Source organism: Bison bison, unplaced genomic scaffold (genome assembly GCF_000754665.1).
Source record: "Bison bison bison isolate TAMUID 2011002044 unplaced genomic scaffold, Bison_UMD1.0 scf7180017864063, whole genome shotgun sequence".
NCBI lineage: Eukaryota > Metazoa > Chordata > Mammalia > Artiodactyla > Bovidae > Bison > Bison bison.
In genome coordinates this window covers 4,837,256-4,854,586 of record NW_011494635.1, presented here as the reverse complement: position 1 = coordinate 4,854,586, position 17,331 = coordinate 4,837,256, and the positions used below count along the sequence as shown (strand labels likewise).

The window sequence follows — 17,331 nt, the reverse complement described above, 5'->3', positions numbered from 1 at the left end:
ACTGCAGCCATGAAATTAAAAGACGCTTACTCCTTGGAAGGAAAGTTATGACCAACCTAGATAGCATATTGAAAAGCAGAGACATTACTTTGCCAACAAAGGTCTGTCTAGTCAAGGCTATGGTTTTTCCTGTGGTCATGTATGGATGTGAGAGTTGGACTGTGAAGAAGGCTGAGCACCAAAGAATTGATGCTTTTGAACTGTGGTATTGGAGAAGACTCTTGAGAGCCCCTTGGACTGCAAGGAGATCCAACCAGTCCATGCTAAAGGAGATCAGTCCTGGGTGTTCTTTGGAAGGAATGATGCTAAAGCTGAAACTCTAGTACTTTGGCCACCTCATGCAAAGAGTTGACTCATTGGAAAAGACTCTGATGCTGGGAGGGATTGGGGGCAAGAGGAGAAGGGGAAAACAGAGGATGAGATGGCTGGATGGCATCACAAACTCGATGGACGTGAGTCTCAGTGAACTCCGGGAGTTGGTGATGGACAGGGAGGCCTGGCGTGCTGCGATTCATGGGGTCGCAAAGAGTCGGACATGACTGAGCAACTGATCTGATCTGAAAAGGGACTCACAGTGACTTCTCTGAATTTTGTCTGCTCCTTGTACTTGCCTATTTTGAAATGCCTTTTGGGGCTGGAAATGGCAGTAAGTTACATGACATAATTTCCAGAGTAAAAACTGCCATCTTCATATGGCTAGATATCAGACTTTCTTTCCCCTCTGAGCATCAGGCGCCCTAGGGCAGGCATGGGAACCAGCAAGGCTATCTTCAGGTGGATATGGAATGTGGACAATCCACACATGCTCTCAAATAGTCATGACCATGAGCCTCAAACCGTCCCAAGTTCATATTTGCCTCCAATGGAAAATGTTCAGTAAAAAATAAACTAAATCATGAGTAGTGTCCTGATAAGGGATAGAAGAAAGGGGACATTTCTGAACACTGCTGCAAATCCTCAAAACTCTCTGTGTCTGGGACTTGCCATCTACATAGTCCACTAAGCGATTTTGCATTAGATGGCTTGAGTTTATTTCCGTAACTTGAAATCAACAGTTCTAAGTAAACCACCATTCTTAATGGCTAAGTGCAGTCTACAAACCTTATCATGAAGACAGGCAAGAGTGTAGGCAATGTCCCCCAACTTCCTATACAGTTAAGAGATTTGACTCACCCAGAGGAAGCACCAGCAAATCTGCTCAACTTGAAAGAGTAAAAGACAAGATTAACTCATCATGTCCAATGTAAGGCAGTGTCATGCTCACCACAGCTGCACCAAACTCTTGGTTCATGAAATCCCCAGACACTCAGGAGTCATAACAAGGACTGAGTGCAGAACTGGCTGATTTCTATTTCCTTTAACTTTTCAGGCAGAGCCTCAGATTATTAACTCCTTTCAAAAAACTCAGTAAAAAAAATCACAAAGGATTATTTGGGGGATTCTACTCTAGTGTAATCATCCTTTCAATGTACTAAGGAAAATCTTTATTCAGCTATCCATGCAAGTTGATACACATTCTAACACAAGATATAACATTGATGTGATCACACAAATTTCTAACCTTCAGAGCCATCGGATAATGCATAATATAGAGATCGACATAGTCCAGTTGAAGATTTTTCAGTGACTTTTCCAAGGCTGGTCGGACCAACTCTGGTCGAAGGGAAGTCAACCAAAGCTGTAGAGGTTAAAGAATGAAAGTTGCATTAATAATACATGAGGTAATTTTTTTTTTTTTTTTTTTTTGAGGCTTGTGGGATATTACTTCCCCTACCAAGGATGGAATCCCGGCTCATGGCAGTAAAGCACCAAGCACACTGAACCACCAGGGAACTCTAACACTTTGGGAATATACCAGTAAGCATAGTTCCCCAAACAACTCCACCAAAGGATCCTATTATGTAATTGTCATCTGGGCACAATCACTTGCACACGTGCACACACACAACACACATTACCTTTGAAGTGCAGAATATGTCTTCTCTCTTCACAGTGCCATCTGCAATCTTGCTTTGAATGGCCTGGCCAATCTCCTCTTCATTTTGGTAAGCATGAGCACAGTCAATATGGCGGAACCCAACCTCTATAGCGAATGGGGTGAATTCCAGAGCTTCCTTCTTAGCAACCTACATAACCAACAAAGGTAGAAGTTGAATATCCACATAAGATATGGCTAGGCACAAGCTTTGATCTTCCCAAGAATCAACTTTTTTCCGTGTCCTTGGTTAGTTATGTATGTATAGTGATGAACCCCTGACAGTTTCCCTTAATATTCCTAATAAGTAATTAAATTAACACTACCCAGGAACCCTTCAACTTCAGGTGATCAGTGGCTGATTGCTGGTATCAGAGGATGGCAAAACCACCTTTAGGTTCAGTGATTTGATGAAAGAACTCAAAGGACTCAACAAAATGTTGTAGTCATGAATATGATTTATAATGTGAGGTATTTGAAGCAAAATGCTCAAAGTTACAAGGTACCTGGTAAAAGTATCAAGAACCAAGGTGAAAGCTTCTGAGACTTCTCTCTACCAGTGAAGCCACACAGAATGCACCCCAAAAAAAAAACCAGTATCTTTTCAAGGTGTACAATGTGATGTTCTCATATAAGTTATTCTTGTTATTCACTTGCTCAGTCATGTCTGACTCTTTGTAACCCTGTGGACAGCAGCACTTCAGATTTCTCTGTTCTTCACCATCTCCCAGAGTTTGCTCAAACTCATGTCCATCAAGAGACTGATGCTATCAAACCATCTCATCCTCTTGCTCTAAATCTTTCCAAGAATCAGGGTGTTTTGCCATGGGTTGTCACTAGCATCAAGTAGCCAAAATATTGGAGCTTCAGCTTTAGCATCAGTCATTCCAAGGAATATTCAGGGTTGATTTCCTCAAGGATTGACTAGTTTGATCTGCTGGCTGTCCAAGAGACTCTCAAGAGTCTTCTCCAACACCACAGTTCAAATGCATCAAGTCTCTGGTGCACAGCCTTCTTTATGGTCCAGTACTTACATCCATACACAAACATGACTACTGGAAAAACCATAGCTTTGACAATATGGACCTTTGTGGGCAAAGTAATGTCTCTGCTTTTTAATACGCTGTCCAAGTTTGTTATAGCTATTCTTCCAGGGAGCAAGTGTCTTTTAATTTCCTGGCTACACACCATTAACAGTAGTTTTGGAGACAACAAAAAAAGAGTCTGTCACTGTTTCCATTGTTTCCCCATTTATTTGCCATAAAGTTATGGGACAGGATGCCATGATCATAGTTTTTCAAATGTAAGCCAGGTTTTTCACTCTCCACTTTCACCTTCATCAAGAGGCTGTTTAATTCCTCTACACTTTCTGCCATTATGGTGGTGTTATTTGCATATCTGAGGTTACTGATATTTCTCACGGCAATCTTGATTCCAGCTTGAGCTTCGTCCAGCCTGGCATTTCTCAGGATTGTACTTAACCATATAAGTTTCCATTCTTATTAATTACCACAAGCAAGCTAGTTAATACCATCACCTCACATAGCTACCTTTTAGAAGTGCTTGTAAGAAGATATAGATCTGGTCTCTACAAAATCTCAAGATATAGCCCATTATTTTTAACTATAGTCAACTTGCTGTACATCAGGTCTCCAGAATTATGCCTCTTATAACAGAAGGTTGTACCCTTGACCAACATCTTTCCATTTTTCCCAGGCTTGTCACCAGCTTCTGCTCACCATACCTCTACTCTCTCTTCTATGAGTACCACTATTTTAGATTCCACTTACAAGGATATTATGCAGTATTTGTCTTTCTATTTCTGGCTTACTTCACTTAGCTTAATGTTCTCCCAGTTCTTCTGTATGATTGCAAATGGGTTAACTTTGTCTTCAATGCTCAATAATATTCCATTTCTTTTAATGTGTTTCAGAATCTTTCCCATTTCAAGGAGGTAGATAATTGGTGTAACAGACTCCTGCTGGGTCTAGTTCTGGTTTTTCTTAAATGCACATCCCCAAATGCACAGCCCATTTGGGGATGGGCTTCCCTGGTGTCTCAGACAGTATAGAATCTGCCTGCAATGCAGGAGACCTGGGTTCGATCCTTGGGATAGGAAGATCCCCTGGAGAAGGGAAAGGTTACCCACTCCAGTATTCTGGCCTGGAGAATTCCATGGACTGTATAGTCCATGGGATCACAAAGAGTCAGACATGACTGAGTGATGTTCACCTTCAGGGATGTACCTGGGAATGAGCCCATGAGCTTCAGTAACAGCCCTGTCCCTTTCCTCCCCTCAACCCAATGTGCTCAACGAAGTAAACAAGTTCTGTCGTCTATCTGCAAAGTGTCTCTTAATAATTTTTCCATCTTATAAATTAGAATAGTAAGCCTCAAAGTATAAGTCCAGTCCCTTGTCACATCTATTCTAAAGACAAGATAGACAGCGAACTTTCTGGCTTGCAGTCTAGAGACTTGTCCACTAACCCCTCTTATGACCAAGCACTGCAGACCATACTTTAATAAAAACACATTACAAAACCCCAGGATACATTACAAAACCTGGCCTGTAAGATTGTATCTTATCCCCTCAAGTGATACTAAGGTTCCCATCAGAAGAAGTTTCCAAGCAGAAACAGAGCACAAGGCAAAACGCAGCTGGAGTGCTTCTTGCCTGGCACCAAGCAGGTATCCCACAGTAGAAAAGCAATTCTCTCCCATTAGTTTTCAGTCACTTCATCTTCAGGATCTTCCACCTCAAATACTTCTCTGGGTCATGTATTATTGGAAGCAGGAAAGAGCTCTTGAACTAATAAAACATACAGAGAAATCTTGTAACTGCAGTCACCCACAAAGGAAAGCAGCTGACAGTCAGTGATCTTGACAGCCGAGTCTCACCTCTTCTGCCAAGCTTGGAAAGAGACAGAAACTGGAGGGGAACCCAGGCCCAGAGTAATCTACAGGTGAGCACAATTTCATACCCTGATGCAGAGTGAAGACTGAATGTTCTCTCCTCTTTCATAGGGCATGTTTCTGGCCTGGTAAGTAGAACAATGTGATCCTCCCAGAGTCACACAGGAGCTCAGTGCTTGACAACCCAAGTCCTTTTCACTCATGTTGCATCCACTACTACTTATATCTCGACCTACAACTGCTACTGTTACCTCTAGAGGTGCATAGGTTCCAAATCCCAGGACAGGAATGAAGTGGCCGTCATTAAGTTTCACTCTCTGGCTTTTGGGATCCATTGCCTATTTCTCCTTGGAGTAAGCAGACTGATGTTTTTCTTCTTCCTTCACAGGTTAGGAATAACAGGAAGGTAACATCCCAGCTGCACCATCCAATGTTAGCAAATATATTGTAGGAGGAGCATGATTAAACCAGTTCCCATTGAGTAAGAACAGGATTGAAATCAGTTAGCTTGTTTGCTTTTTTTTTTAGCAGTAAAACACTTATCTAATGATGATATGTGCTGAATAATTGTTGACCATATTTTAGACTAGAAACTTCCACAAGAGCAATATTTTTTATTTTTCTATTACAAAGCCAATCTCGATCAAATATCAGTTAAAACAATGGTCTTACAGTACAAACACACACGCATACACAAATCACACAATCTAAAAGTGTTTAATAAGCATTTTTGAAAATGTTACCCTTTAATAAAGAATCAAAACTTCAAATAAATATAAATTTGCCTTTTTACACTTTCCACCAGCAAAATTATTATGCTTTACAGACCTGACTGGTGAAATCCTGAACATGATATGGAAACCAGACATTTTGCCAAAGTGCTTATTGGAGATTAATTATTAATAGTTTTAGGATATCATGTGCAGTGTACAAACTCTGAGTGATCATACCTTGTACTTAATTATGTAACTCTAATAGTACTCTCATAATGTAACTGACACATATTTTACATAATTTACTAACTATTCCACATTATTCATAAAAGAAAAACCTATAAAAATTAAAATATGACAAATTTGGAAAGATGCACTTATAGACAGGGATATTGTGAAGACAAATAAAATTTAACATGTACAGTGATGTCAGCAAAATGGTGAGATGGGAGGACAGAAGTCTCCCATGGAAAAACAAGAAAAAAAGAGAAGGCAGATGAAAAACCTCATAGGAGCTCTGGAAAACAGTCAAACAAAGATCTATAACAAAAAAAGTGAACAGGTAACTAGGAAAAATCCAGAACAGAATGACAGAAAATGTCATCGTGTATTACTCACCTGTACCCTCCTCCTGCCTGGGGCAGTGCAGTATTGATCAGTTCCAGTTGCCTCCGTCAAACCAGAATAATCAGAGAAAACTTTATGTGCAGTGTTCCAACCTACCTGGGGACTGTCTGGAGACTGGTGTCTGTTCCACTTAACTCTAAACTTAAACTGAAGAGCAGCTGGAGTGGCTATTACAGCTACAGGAGGAATATATATAAATACACACACAGGGACTCAAGGACAAAGGAATAAAGGTGGAGACATAGACTAGACCATGTATTAAAAGGCCCTGAATAGAACTGGGGTGTGGCTTTGGGGGACATAGGGCATTCAAAAAAGTCATAAATTTACCAGAATCAGAAAGTGATTCTAGGGCCAGGCACAATGATGACTCAGAAATGACTGAGACCCCTTAGTTTTCTTGTTGGGCTGATCCCAGGACTAGGAGCATGATGAGCAAACTAATGAAGAAAAGTCAGGACAAGAAACAAATCTACCAAGAGCAAATTTTTACTTGCTGTTTCAAGTACCCAGTGATGAACACAGACACACACAGGAATACACACACACACACACAGCAACACACACAGGAACATACACACACATCTGGATGGGGCAGTGCACACTTATAAGGGATGGAATGAGTTTGGACGCAGCCATCAGAGTTCTGCTCCAGCACCTTGGGACCCACACAGTCCAGAAGCCTCTGCTCACACTTGGCTCTCGTGTAGCCTCTCTCTCCCCTCCCACCAAGCTGCCAGCATGTCCTGGGGATGGGGTGACCCTGCCAATATCAGCTCCAGCTCTGCCCCAGATCCTCTGGGCACAAAGACTGCACAGGGACCTGTCCACACATGGACACCCCTGCAAGACCAGAACAGGTAAGTTTTTCACCTAATTTTATAGGGATGCCTTGGTGGCTCAGCTGGTAAAGAATCTGCCTGCAGTGTGGGAGACCTGGATTGATCTTTGGGTTGGGAAGATCTCCTGGAGAAGGGAACAGCTACCCACTCCAGTATTCTGGCCTGGAGAATTCCATGGACTATACAGTCCATGCGGTCACAAAGAGTCAGACACGACTGAGTGACTTTCACTTCACAGGGAGAGAGGAAGTTAATGAGAAGAGAGAGGAATTTGTGTCAAATGAAACAATAAGGATAAACACCTGAAAAGAAATCAGTTATGAGATAGACATTGATAGTTTACCAATATAATTTACCAGAATTGAGAAACATAAGAAGAAATTAAGCATAATTCCTGCTACCTTAACTAGGGAATGGAGCATACTAACATTCCAGTGTAGGGGTTCCAGAAGCAGAAGAGAGGAGGAAAAAGGCAGAAAATGTATCTGATGAAAGTATGGCTAAAATTTTCTTAACCTAGGACTTCCCTGGTGGTCCAGTGGTGAGGACTCTGTGCTTCCACTGCACGGGGCACAGGTTCCGAACCTGGTCGGGGAACTACTTATCAAAGGTGATTAAAATCATGAGATGGGGGATATTCCTGGATTACCTGGATCACTCTGGTATATTCAGAGTCCTTATACATGGGACCTGGGAGGGCTGTAGTCGAAGAGAAGGTGGCAAGATAGGAGTGTTAGATAAGAGAATCAAAGACACTATATGCTGTCTCTGAAGATGTTGGAAGAGTGTCCAAGACAGAAAATGAAGCGTTCTCTTGTTGTACAGTGACATAGTCGAGGACGACTCTTTGCACCCCATGGACGGTAACACACAAGGATTCCCTGTCCTTCACTATCTCCTGGGGTTTGCTCAAACTCATGTCCATTGAGTCAGTGATGCCATCAAACCAGCTCATCCTCTGTCGCACCCTTCTCCTCCTGCCCTCAGTCTTTCTTGCATCAGGGTCTTTTCCAATGAGTCAGCTCTTTGCATTAGGGTGAAAAATATTGGAGCTTCAGCTTCAGCATCAGTCCTTCCAATGAATATTCAAGGTAGTTTTCCTGTAGGGTTGACTGCTTTGTTCTCCTTGCCGTTGAAGGGACTGAATCTTCTCCAACACCACCGTTCAAAAGCATCAATTCTTCGGCCTTCTTTATGGTCCAACTCTCACATCTACATGACTACTGAGAAAACCATAATTTTGACTATATGAAACTTGGTGGGCAAAATGATGTCTCTGCTTAATACGCTGTCTAGGTGTGTTATAGTTTTTTTTCCAAGGACCAAGTGTCTTAATTTCCTGGCTGTAGTCATGGTTCACAGCGATTGGAGCCCAAGAAAATATAAAGTCTGTCACTGTTTCCATTTTTTCCCCATCTATTTGTCATAAAGTGATGGGACTGGATAGGCTTCCAGGTGGTACTACTGGTAAAGAACCTGCCAATGCAGGAGACATAAGTGACATGGGTTTTACACCTGGGTCAGGAAGATCCCCTGAAGGAGGGCATGCCAACCCACTCAAGTCTCTTGCTAAGGGAATCCCATGGACAGTGGAGCCTGGCCAGCTACAGTCCATAGGGTCGCAAAGAGTCAGACATGACTGAAGCGACTTAACATGCATTCGCACATGATGTGACTGATTGCAGTGACCTTATTTTCTTGAATGCTGAAATTTAAGCCAAGTTTTTCACTCTCCTCTGCCACCTTCATCAAGAGGCTCTTTAATTCAACTTCGCTTTCTGCCCGAAAGTTATCTGCATAACTGAGGTTATTGATATTTCTCCCATCAATCTTGATTCCAGCCTGTGATTCATCCAACCCTGCACTTAGCTTGATGTACTCCACATATAAGTCAAATATGCAGGGTGGCAATATACAGCCTTGATGTACTCCTTTCCTGATCTTAAACCAGTTCATTGTTCCATGTCTGGTTCCAACTATTGCTTCTTGACCTGCATACAGGTTTCTCAGGAGGCAGGTAAGGTTTTCTGTTATTCCCATCTCTTTAAGAATTTTCCACAGCTTGTTGTGATCCACACAGTCAAAGACTTTAAAGCAGTCATGGAAGCAGATGTAGATGTTTTTATGGAATTGCCTTGCTTTTTCTATGATCCAAGAGATATTGGCAATTAGATCATTGCTTCCTCCACTTTTTCTAAATCCAACTTGTAAAAGTTCTCAGTTCACATATTGCTAAAGTCTAGCTTGAAGGGTTTTGAGCATTACTTTGCTAGCATGTGAAATAAGTGCAATATGCAGTAGTTTGAACATACTTTGGCATTGCCCTTTTTTGTGATTGGAATAAAAACTCACTTTTTCCAGTCTTGTGGCTACTGCTTTGCTTTCCAAATTTGCTGGCATATTGAGTGCAGCACTTTAACAGCATCATCTTTTAGGATTTGAAATAGCTCAGCTAGAATTCCATCATGTACACTAACTTTGTTCATAGTAATGCTTCCTTGGGATGACTAGACTTCACACTCCAGGATTCTGGCTAGAGGTAAGTGACCACACCATCGTGGTTATCCAGGTCATTAAGACCTTTTTTGTACGTTCTTCTGTGTATTCTTGCACCTCTTTTTCATCTCCTCTGCTTTTATTAGGTCCTTACCATTTCTTTCCTTTATTGTGCTCATATTTACATGAAAAGTTTCTTTGGTATCTCTAATTTTCTTGAAGAGACATCTAGTCTTTCTAATTCTATTGTTTTAGTCTATTTCTTTGCATTTTCAATTAAAAAGGCTTTCTTATCTCTCCTCGCTATTCCTTGGAATTCTGCACTCAGTTGGGTATATTTTTCCCTTATTCATTTGCCTTTCCCACTTCCTCTTTCCTCAGCTATTTGCAAGGGCTCCTCAGAGAGCCTTTTTGCCTTCTTGCATTTCTTTTTCTTTGGGATGGTTTGGTCACCACCTCCTGTACAGTGTTACAAACGTCATCCATAGTTTCAGGAACTCTATCAATTTAATCCCTTGAGTCTATTAATCATTTCTATTATATCATCATAAGGGATCTTATTTAGGTCATATGTGAATGGTCTAGTGATTTTCCTACTACAGGGAGGGAATACAGGCCCACCTATAAACAGAAAATTGGATAAAAGATTTACTGAGCATGACCCAGCCTACCAGAGTAAGACTCAGTTTTCCCCACAGTCAGTACCTCCCATCAGGAAGCTTGAAAATCCATCACATGACAGACAGAGGAGCAAGAATTTCAATCCTATGGCCCTCAGAATGAAAAACACAATCACAGAAAACTAACCAAAATGATCACATGGGATCACAGTCTTCTGTAACTCATGAAACTATAAGTCATGCTATACAGGGCCACCCAAGATGGGCGAGTCATGGTGGGGAGTTCTGGCAAAATGTGGTTCACTAGAGACGGCAATGGAACACCACTTTAGCATTCTTGCTGTGAGAACCCCATGAACAGAATGAAAAAGCCAAAAAGATATGACACTGAAGGATGAACTCCCCAGGTCAGGAGGTGCCCAATGTGCTACTAGGGAAGAGGGGGAAATAGCACCAGAAAGAATCAAGAGGCTGCGCCAAAGTAGAATTAATGCCCAGTTGTAGAGGTATCTGTTGGTGAAAGCATAAGTCTGATGCTGTAAAGAATAATATTGCATAGGAACCTGGAATGTTAGGTCTCTAATCCAGATAAACTGGATGTGGACAAACAGGAGATTGCAAAAGGAAACACGGACATTTTAGGAATCAGTGAACTCAAATGGACAGCAAATTTAATTCAGATGACCATTATATCTACTACTGTGGGCAAGAATCCCTTAGAGTAAAAGGAGAAGCCCTCATAGTCAATAAAAGATTCCAAATACAGTGCTTGGGTACAATCTCAAAAATGACAGAATGATCTTGGTTCACTTCCAAGGGAAATCATTTAACATCACAGTAATTGAATTCTATGCCCCAACCACAAATGCTGAAGAAGCTAAAGTTGAAAGGTTCTATGAAGACCTACAAGACCTTCTAGAACTAACACCAAAAAAAGATGTCCTTTTCATCATAGGGAGCTGAAATCCAAAAATAAGAAGTCAAGAGATACCTGGAGTAACAGGCAAGTTTGGCTTTGGAGTGCAAACAACGCAAGGCAAAGGCTAACAGAGTTCTGTCAAGAGAACACTCTAGTCATAGCATACAACCTCTTCCAACAACACAAGACCTGTTCTCTAGGGACTGGAAAAGGTGATAAAATAGATTGCCCCCTACAACTTCCAGAAAAGAATGCAGGCCTGCTGGCCTTTGATTTTAGCCCATTGATTTCGAATTTCTGACCTCCACAAATGTAAAATAACAAATTGGTGTGTCAAGCCACAAAATTTGGCCATTTGTTGGAGCAGCAGAAGTAACTAATACAGACATGGTTCAAGTCAACCCACCTCCGTCTGCCGCATCATAGGTTTTCATCCCTCTGCTAGATCGTTCCTCTGACCTCAGAGCCAGGTGGTCATCTCCCCCAACTAGGAGCCTTTTCCACTTTTTTCAGCAACTGCCCAATTCCGCGGTCCTCAATACAGCAAAGTCTTTGAAAACTGTGTATACTCTGTCTATCATTGGTCTCTTCATGCCATTTCTTGAACCCACTCTACTCAGGGTTTGTCTCAGTATGTGTATGTGTATGGCAACCAGTATTGTTCAATACACTCCAGTATTCTTGCCTGGAGACCCTGCTGATAGAAAAGCCTGGCAGGCCACAGTCCGCAGGGTCACAGAGAGATGGACATGACTAAAGGGACCCCATATGCATAGACACAAGACTTTTTTTTGCCTGTGACAGCTCTGCCCCAGTGAGGGTTGAGCATGAAGGTGGCAGAGCTGCTTGGGTTGTGGGGACCATGGTGGCGCCAAGTGTGCAGGGCTACAGACTGCCTCAGCCGCTGGATTATTGGCCCTATCAGAGTCTTTTCTCAAGCCTCTGGCACCTGACGATCAGAAGGACTCTCGGCTAGTCTTTGCCCATAGCTCCGCGGTTCAGGCACTTAGAGGGCTCCCTTGCCTGGGGTCCTTCTCTGTTGTTCCATGCATCAGACACATAGAAGACCCCCCTCCCAGTGCACCGCTTCCTGCCCCAGGCTGGAGTCCTACTCTGTAGATCAGCAATCAGGCACTTAAAGGGGCACTCTGCGTGGGGTCCTCCTCTGTAGGTCCCTGCCTCAGGTGCTTGATGGGTCAGCCTCTCTATTGTTCAGCTGTGCATGCTGGTGTGTGGGGAGTGAGGCTATGGTGATGGCTCCATCCCCTACGCGTGACTCAGCAGTATCTCCTTGCTTCCATGTCTGCCTGGCTTTCCTCCACAGGCATTTCCCACCACAGTCTCCTCCCTCACATCTCCTCATCCGTCTCTCCACAGCAGCCCTTGCCCTGGGATTGCTCCACAATCCCTAAGCTCCAGCTCCCAGCCACTGTGCCTTCTAGGGGACTTGCATCCCTGTTGGGGGTGTGTATGTCTGCAGCAAGAACTGTCTGATTCTCATTCTATTCAGGCTGCCACAGATCAACTATTTCACACTCAGCCTTAAACGTTTCTCCTCTGACTCAGACAATTGCCCCGCTGTGGGGATTGGACTCCTGCTTCAGTTCTCCCACGCGCTGAGGGCAGGTCCAGTCCTACTAACACTCCAGGTTTTCCCCTTAGTTCCTTTGTCCTATGGAGTTTTGTGTGGTTCCATATATTCTTTTCTGCTGGTCAGGTCCTCCTGTCTGCTCTCAGCTGGTGTTCTGTATGCACTTCTGTGTCTGAAGTTGTATTCCTGATGTATCCGAGGAGAGAGATGTACTCCACGTCCACCTACTCATCTGCCATCTTGCTCCTCTACAAAGTGACTTTTCAAAAAACATCAGCTCATGTGACTACTATGCTCAAAACCCAAAATGTAATTGTGCATTTCTCTCAGAGCAAAGTCCTTTCAAAAATCTACATGACACAGACCCCCTGGCTCCACTGGCTTTCTGGCCTTCTCTTCAACTCCTCTCTCCCCACCTCACTAAACTCCACCCACATCAACTGACTTGCTGGCCCTTAAATGTTACATGAATACTCCTACTTCCTTGACTAGCATTTTCTGTTCCAGAGAAATGCAGGGAGCACTATATCTGTGTTTCAAGGCTCTTTCTTGTACAAATGAGAAGTTGTGTGGGATGAAGTGTAGTTGGCTCCTCTGCCCAACAGCTGTACAGAAATGGGAGAGATTGTGTAGAAATATCTCCTACAGGTACTTACCCATTTCTAACAGCTAAATACTCTTGATTTTGTTCACAGTCTCAGCCTCCACTAGACTATCAACTCAAGAATGTCTCATTTTAATTCATATCTATTGATAAAACAATTTCTAGGCAGACAATTAAGAAATTAAATGAATAAGATTTGCTGCCTTATAGTAAGCAAAATATAATGCTAGATTTGTAAATCATATTTTCAGCTTACCAAGATAATTATGCTAAGTTAAAACATAAGTATACACCCTGTAGATTGAAGATTCCTTCTCTTTGTAAATAAAAACTCACATTTATATAGGAAAGTGCACCAAAGTATTATTAAAATGGTTAACCACGGCTTATTTTTATTTTTGATCCTTTGCCTTCTATTTCCTAATTTTCTGTAATTTGTATGTATTACCTTAATTATCAGAAAAATAGAAGTATTCTTACTTTGAAGTCTTTATTGTTTCATAAAGTGTTAAATGTTTTAAAAGGAAAAGCAAGCTTTCAAAATTTCTGATACTTCATTTAAACACCTTCACAAAGTACAAAAATCTTCTTCACTGCCCTAGAAGCAAGACATTCTCAAAGAACCACGGTGAGAGCTGAGAGTCAATATTCTTCAGAGAATGGATAATCTGGGTGATCCACACCACTGAAAGAGAAGAAGGAAGATTCATTTCTTAAATCAGCCATGTTGTCATAGAGAACATTGTTCTGTGAATGTGGTCAGGATGGGCTAAAACTCTAAATCTACAAGCAGGTCCCTCCTTCTCCCCCAACAAGCACACATGCAGGTGTCTGCTCCATGCGCACACGGCACATTCACGTGTAATATTCACTCCACAGTGACAGGTAGTTTGACTCAGGTTACAATTTATATGAGAGCACAAGACATGGGACTAACTGTGGGCATCATTTCAGACACAGGTGGAACTTCTGTCTCTAGATGAGGAGAAGAATCACAGTGAACAAATTAGCTACTCTTTTTCACACATGCATGGATAAGCAGATACTGAAAACCCCCCAAAATTCAGGTGTCTCCTTTAAGGAATTTCTCATCTGTTGAAGAGATACCACATACACCTCAGTAATCACACAGCACAAAGTGGGATCATTATTTTCTTACTTTATAATATATTAAAACATTGCTTATTCAGCAATTAGTATTACTGCTGTTTTCCTTTTTTCCATGTTTGTACTTTTCATTCTAATGTGTCCTTTTAAATTCAATTTATTGTAAAGTGCATTTTTAGCAATTCCATGTTCCAGGAGCTGTGCTATTTAGTTGAGCCCACAAAGATAGGCATTCACGGCCCAGTGAAGGAGAACATAGAATTAAAAAGCCTTTGAGAACTCAAAAGCCTTTGAGTACAGAAGACGAGCTTTCTGTGTTTTTTCCATGTATAATATCTTTTCTTAGAATCATGATATAGCTTTGCAACAACAGGGGCAGTTTTGAGATCCTTAACTGAAATTAAATCTTCATTTTGCCATTATTTGTATTCTCATTTCTCAAAACTCCCTTGCAAATTTCTACTTTGTCTCTTCAATCCTGATCTCCTTCTTCAAGAATTAGGCAGCTAGAGTCACATGTTAGTGACTAAGTCAAAGTCCAGGTGATAGGGGCTTCCAAAGGGATGTACCCCTGATGGACAGAAGCTACAGTGGGGTAAGTGTTGACTCAGAAAACCAAACACCCAGCCGATCTTCCCTGGGTGTGTCCTGCTAAGGACACAGAAGTCATTCACTGGAGGGTCAGTTAATGACCTACTTGTAATTCAGTTTTGTGAAATTATAAGGATGAGGAAATGGGAGTTGGAATAGGGGAAAAGGCCAATGAAGAGATCAATTTGAAATAAATGGATAATGTCTTGGAGAAGAAATGCCCATTAGGGAGAAAACCCATCAGCCACTTAGGGGAGGGGGTTGAAGTAGGCCCCCTGTGACTTCTGAGCACTGATGCACATTGGCCTGCCTGGATCCCCTCCAGAAAAACATTAACATGACATTTTACGACTGTACGTGGGCAAACATCAATGCGGGCTTCCCGGGTTGTTCAGTGGTAAAGGACCCCACTGCCCATGCAGGAGACATGGGTTCAACCCCTGAGTTGGGAAGATCCCTTGGAGAGGGAAATGCCTGGGAAATCCCATGAACAAAAGAGCCTGGTAGGCTATAGTCCGTGGGGTTGCAAAAGAGTCAGACAGGTCTTCTCAACTGAACAACAACAAAACATGAATGTAATGCATGATGGATTCATTCTTATATAGTTATTATTAATACAATCATTTTCCCCTGATACAAAAAGAATTAAAGATGAGACATGTTCACAGGTCCCTGAAAGAATAGTGGGCTGCAGGCACTATGCCCTTTGTGTTTCCTGGGTCCCTCCACCCTCAGAGGAGGTACACTAGGCACAGGGGTTAGGGACACAAAGTAGTGAAATCACCATGATGTCTGGGAATTCTACTGATGGGCTGTCCTGGGCCCAAGTCACATTTCTGTTGGTCAGAGATGGAGCCTTGGAGGAAACCTCTGGTCTGAGGTCTGCAGGAAGCCCCTGGTTTACTCCTACACTGGAATTCAGGACTATCTTCCCAGAATTAAGCTTTTGAAAAGCTAAGTTCTCCTGCTGACCTGCCTGCTACAAAAAACAGTGTGTGTGTGAAATATCTGCAAGTCACTTACAATAGTATCTCGTTATATCTTATATTTCTGTGGATGTCATCAATTGCTTTCATGTCTTCTGGACTCAGCTCAAAGTCAAACACCTGGAAGGAAGGAACAACCACATTAACCTCTCCCCCAAGGAGACAGCCTCCGCCCTGGGGCTGGAGGTCTTTCCAGCTGGATAGAGACACGAGGAGGGGGCAGGGAAGCTGTGTCTGTCCTCAGCTTCCAGGAGAACAACCTGGGACCCTCTGCTGAGTTCTCACCTCTCCTTCCCACACCTTCTCCTTCCCTGTCCACCTCACAAACATTACAGTGCATCAGTCCCTTATCTTTCTAAGTAAATCACTTGTGACAGAAAACAAACTAAAATCTTCTTTTTCCAAACACATTGCCTTTGGACACTCCTGACTCAATACAAAATCAGATTGATTATATTCTTTGCAGCCAAAGATGGAGAAGTCCTATACAGTCAGCAAAAACAAGACCGGGAGCTGACTGTGGCTCAGATCATGAACTCCTTATTGCCAAATTCAGACTTAAATTGAAGAAAGTAGGAAAAACCACTAGAACATTCAGGTATGACCTAAATCAAATCCCTTATGATTATACAGTGGAAGTGAGAAATAGATTTAAGGGACTAGATCTGATAGACAGAGTACTTGATAAACTATGGGCAGAGATTTGTGACATTGTACAGGAGACAGGGATCAAGACCATCTTCATGGAAAAGAAATGCAAAAAAGTAAAATGGCTGTCTGAGGAGCCCTTACAAATAGCTGTGAAAAGAAGAGAAGCAAAAAGCAAAGGAGAAAAGGAAAGACATGCCCATTTGAATGCAGAGTTCCAAAAAACAGCAAGGAGAGATAAGAAAGCCTTCCTCAGCGATCAATGCAAAGAAATAGAGGAACACAACAGAATGGGAAAGACTAGAGCTCTCTTCAAGAAAATTAGAGATACCAAGGGAACATTTCATGCAAAGATGGGCTCGATAAAGGACAGAAATCGTATGGTCCTAACAGAAGCAGAAGATATTAAGAAGAGGTGGCAAGAATACACAGAACTGTACAAAAAAGATCTTCACAACCCAGATAATAATGATGGTGTGATCATTCACCTAGAGCCAGACATCCTGGAATGTGAAGTCAAGTGGGCCTTAGAAAGCATTACTATGAACAAAGAGGAGGTGATGGAATTCCAGTTGAGCTATTTCAAATCCTGAAAGATGATGCTGTGAAAGTGCTGCATTCAATATGCCAGCAAATTTGGAAAACTCAGCAGTGGCCACAGGACTGGAAAAGGTCAGTTTTCATTACAATCCCAAAGAA

At 42.1% G+C, this 17,331-nt stretch overlaps 2 protein-coding genes across 5 annotated transcripts in view; both read right to left on the bottom strand.

Annotated features, from left to right (window-relative positions):
• Positions 1-5,293, bottom strand: part of LOC104985981 (prostaglandin F synthase 1-like) — a 13,294-nt gene extending 8,001 nt beyond the window's left edge. The window contains exons 1-3 of the mRNA XM_010836381.1: positions 5,140-5,293; positions 1,959-2,126; positions 1,562-1,678 (exon numbers count right to left, since the gene is read on the bottom strand). Of these exons, the coding sequence (XP_010834683.1) occupies positions 1,562-1,678; positions 1,959-2,126; positions 5,140-5,223 (369 nt within the window). The 5' untranslated portion in view covers positions 5,224-5,293. The remainder of the gene's footprint in view (positions 1-1,561; positions 1,679-1,958; positions 2,127-5,139) is intronic.
• An 8,388-nt stretch (positions 5,294-13,681) lies between these two features.
• The window catches only part of LOC104985980 (prostaglandin F synthase 1-like), a 22,520-nt gene continuing 18,870 nt past the window's right edge, over positions 13,682-17,331 (bottom strand). For all 4 annotated transcript variants that reach the window (XM_010836379.1, XM_010836377.1, XM_010836378.1 and 1 more), the window contains exons 9-10: positions 16,022-16,104; positions 13,682-13,985 (exon numbers count right to left, since the gene is read on the bottom strand). In XM_010836379.1, coding sequence (XP_010834681.1) covers positions 13,943-13,985; positions 16,022-16,104 — 126 coding nt within the window. In that variant the 3' untranslated portion in view covers positions 13,682-13,942. The remainder of the gene's footprint in view (positions 13,986-16,021; positions 16,105-17,331) is intronic.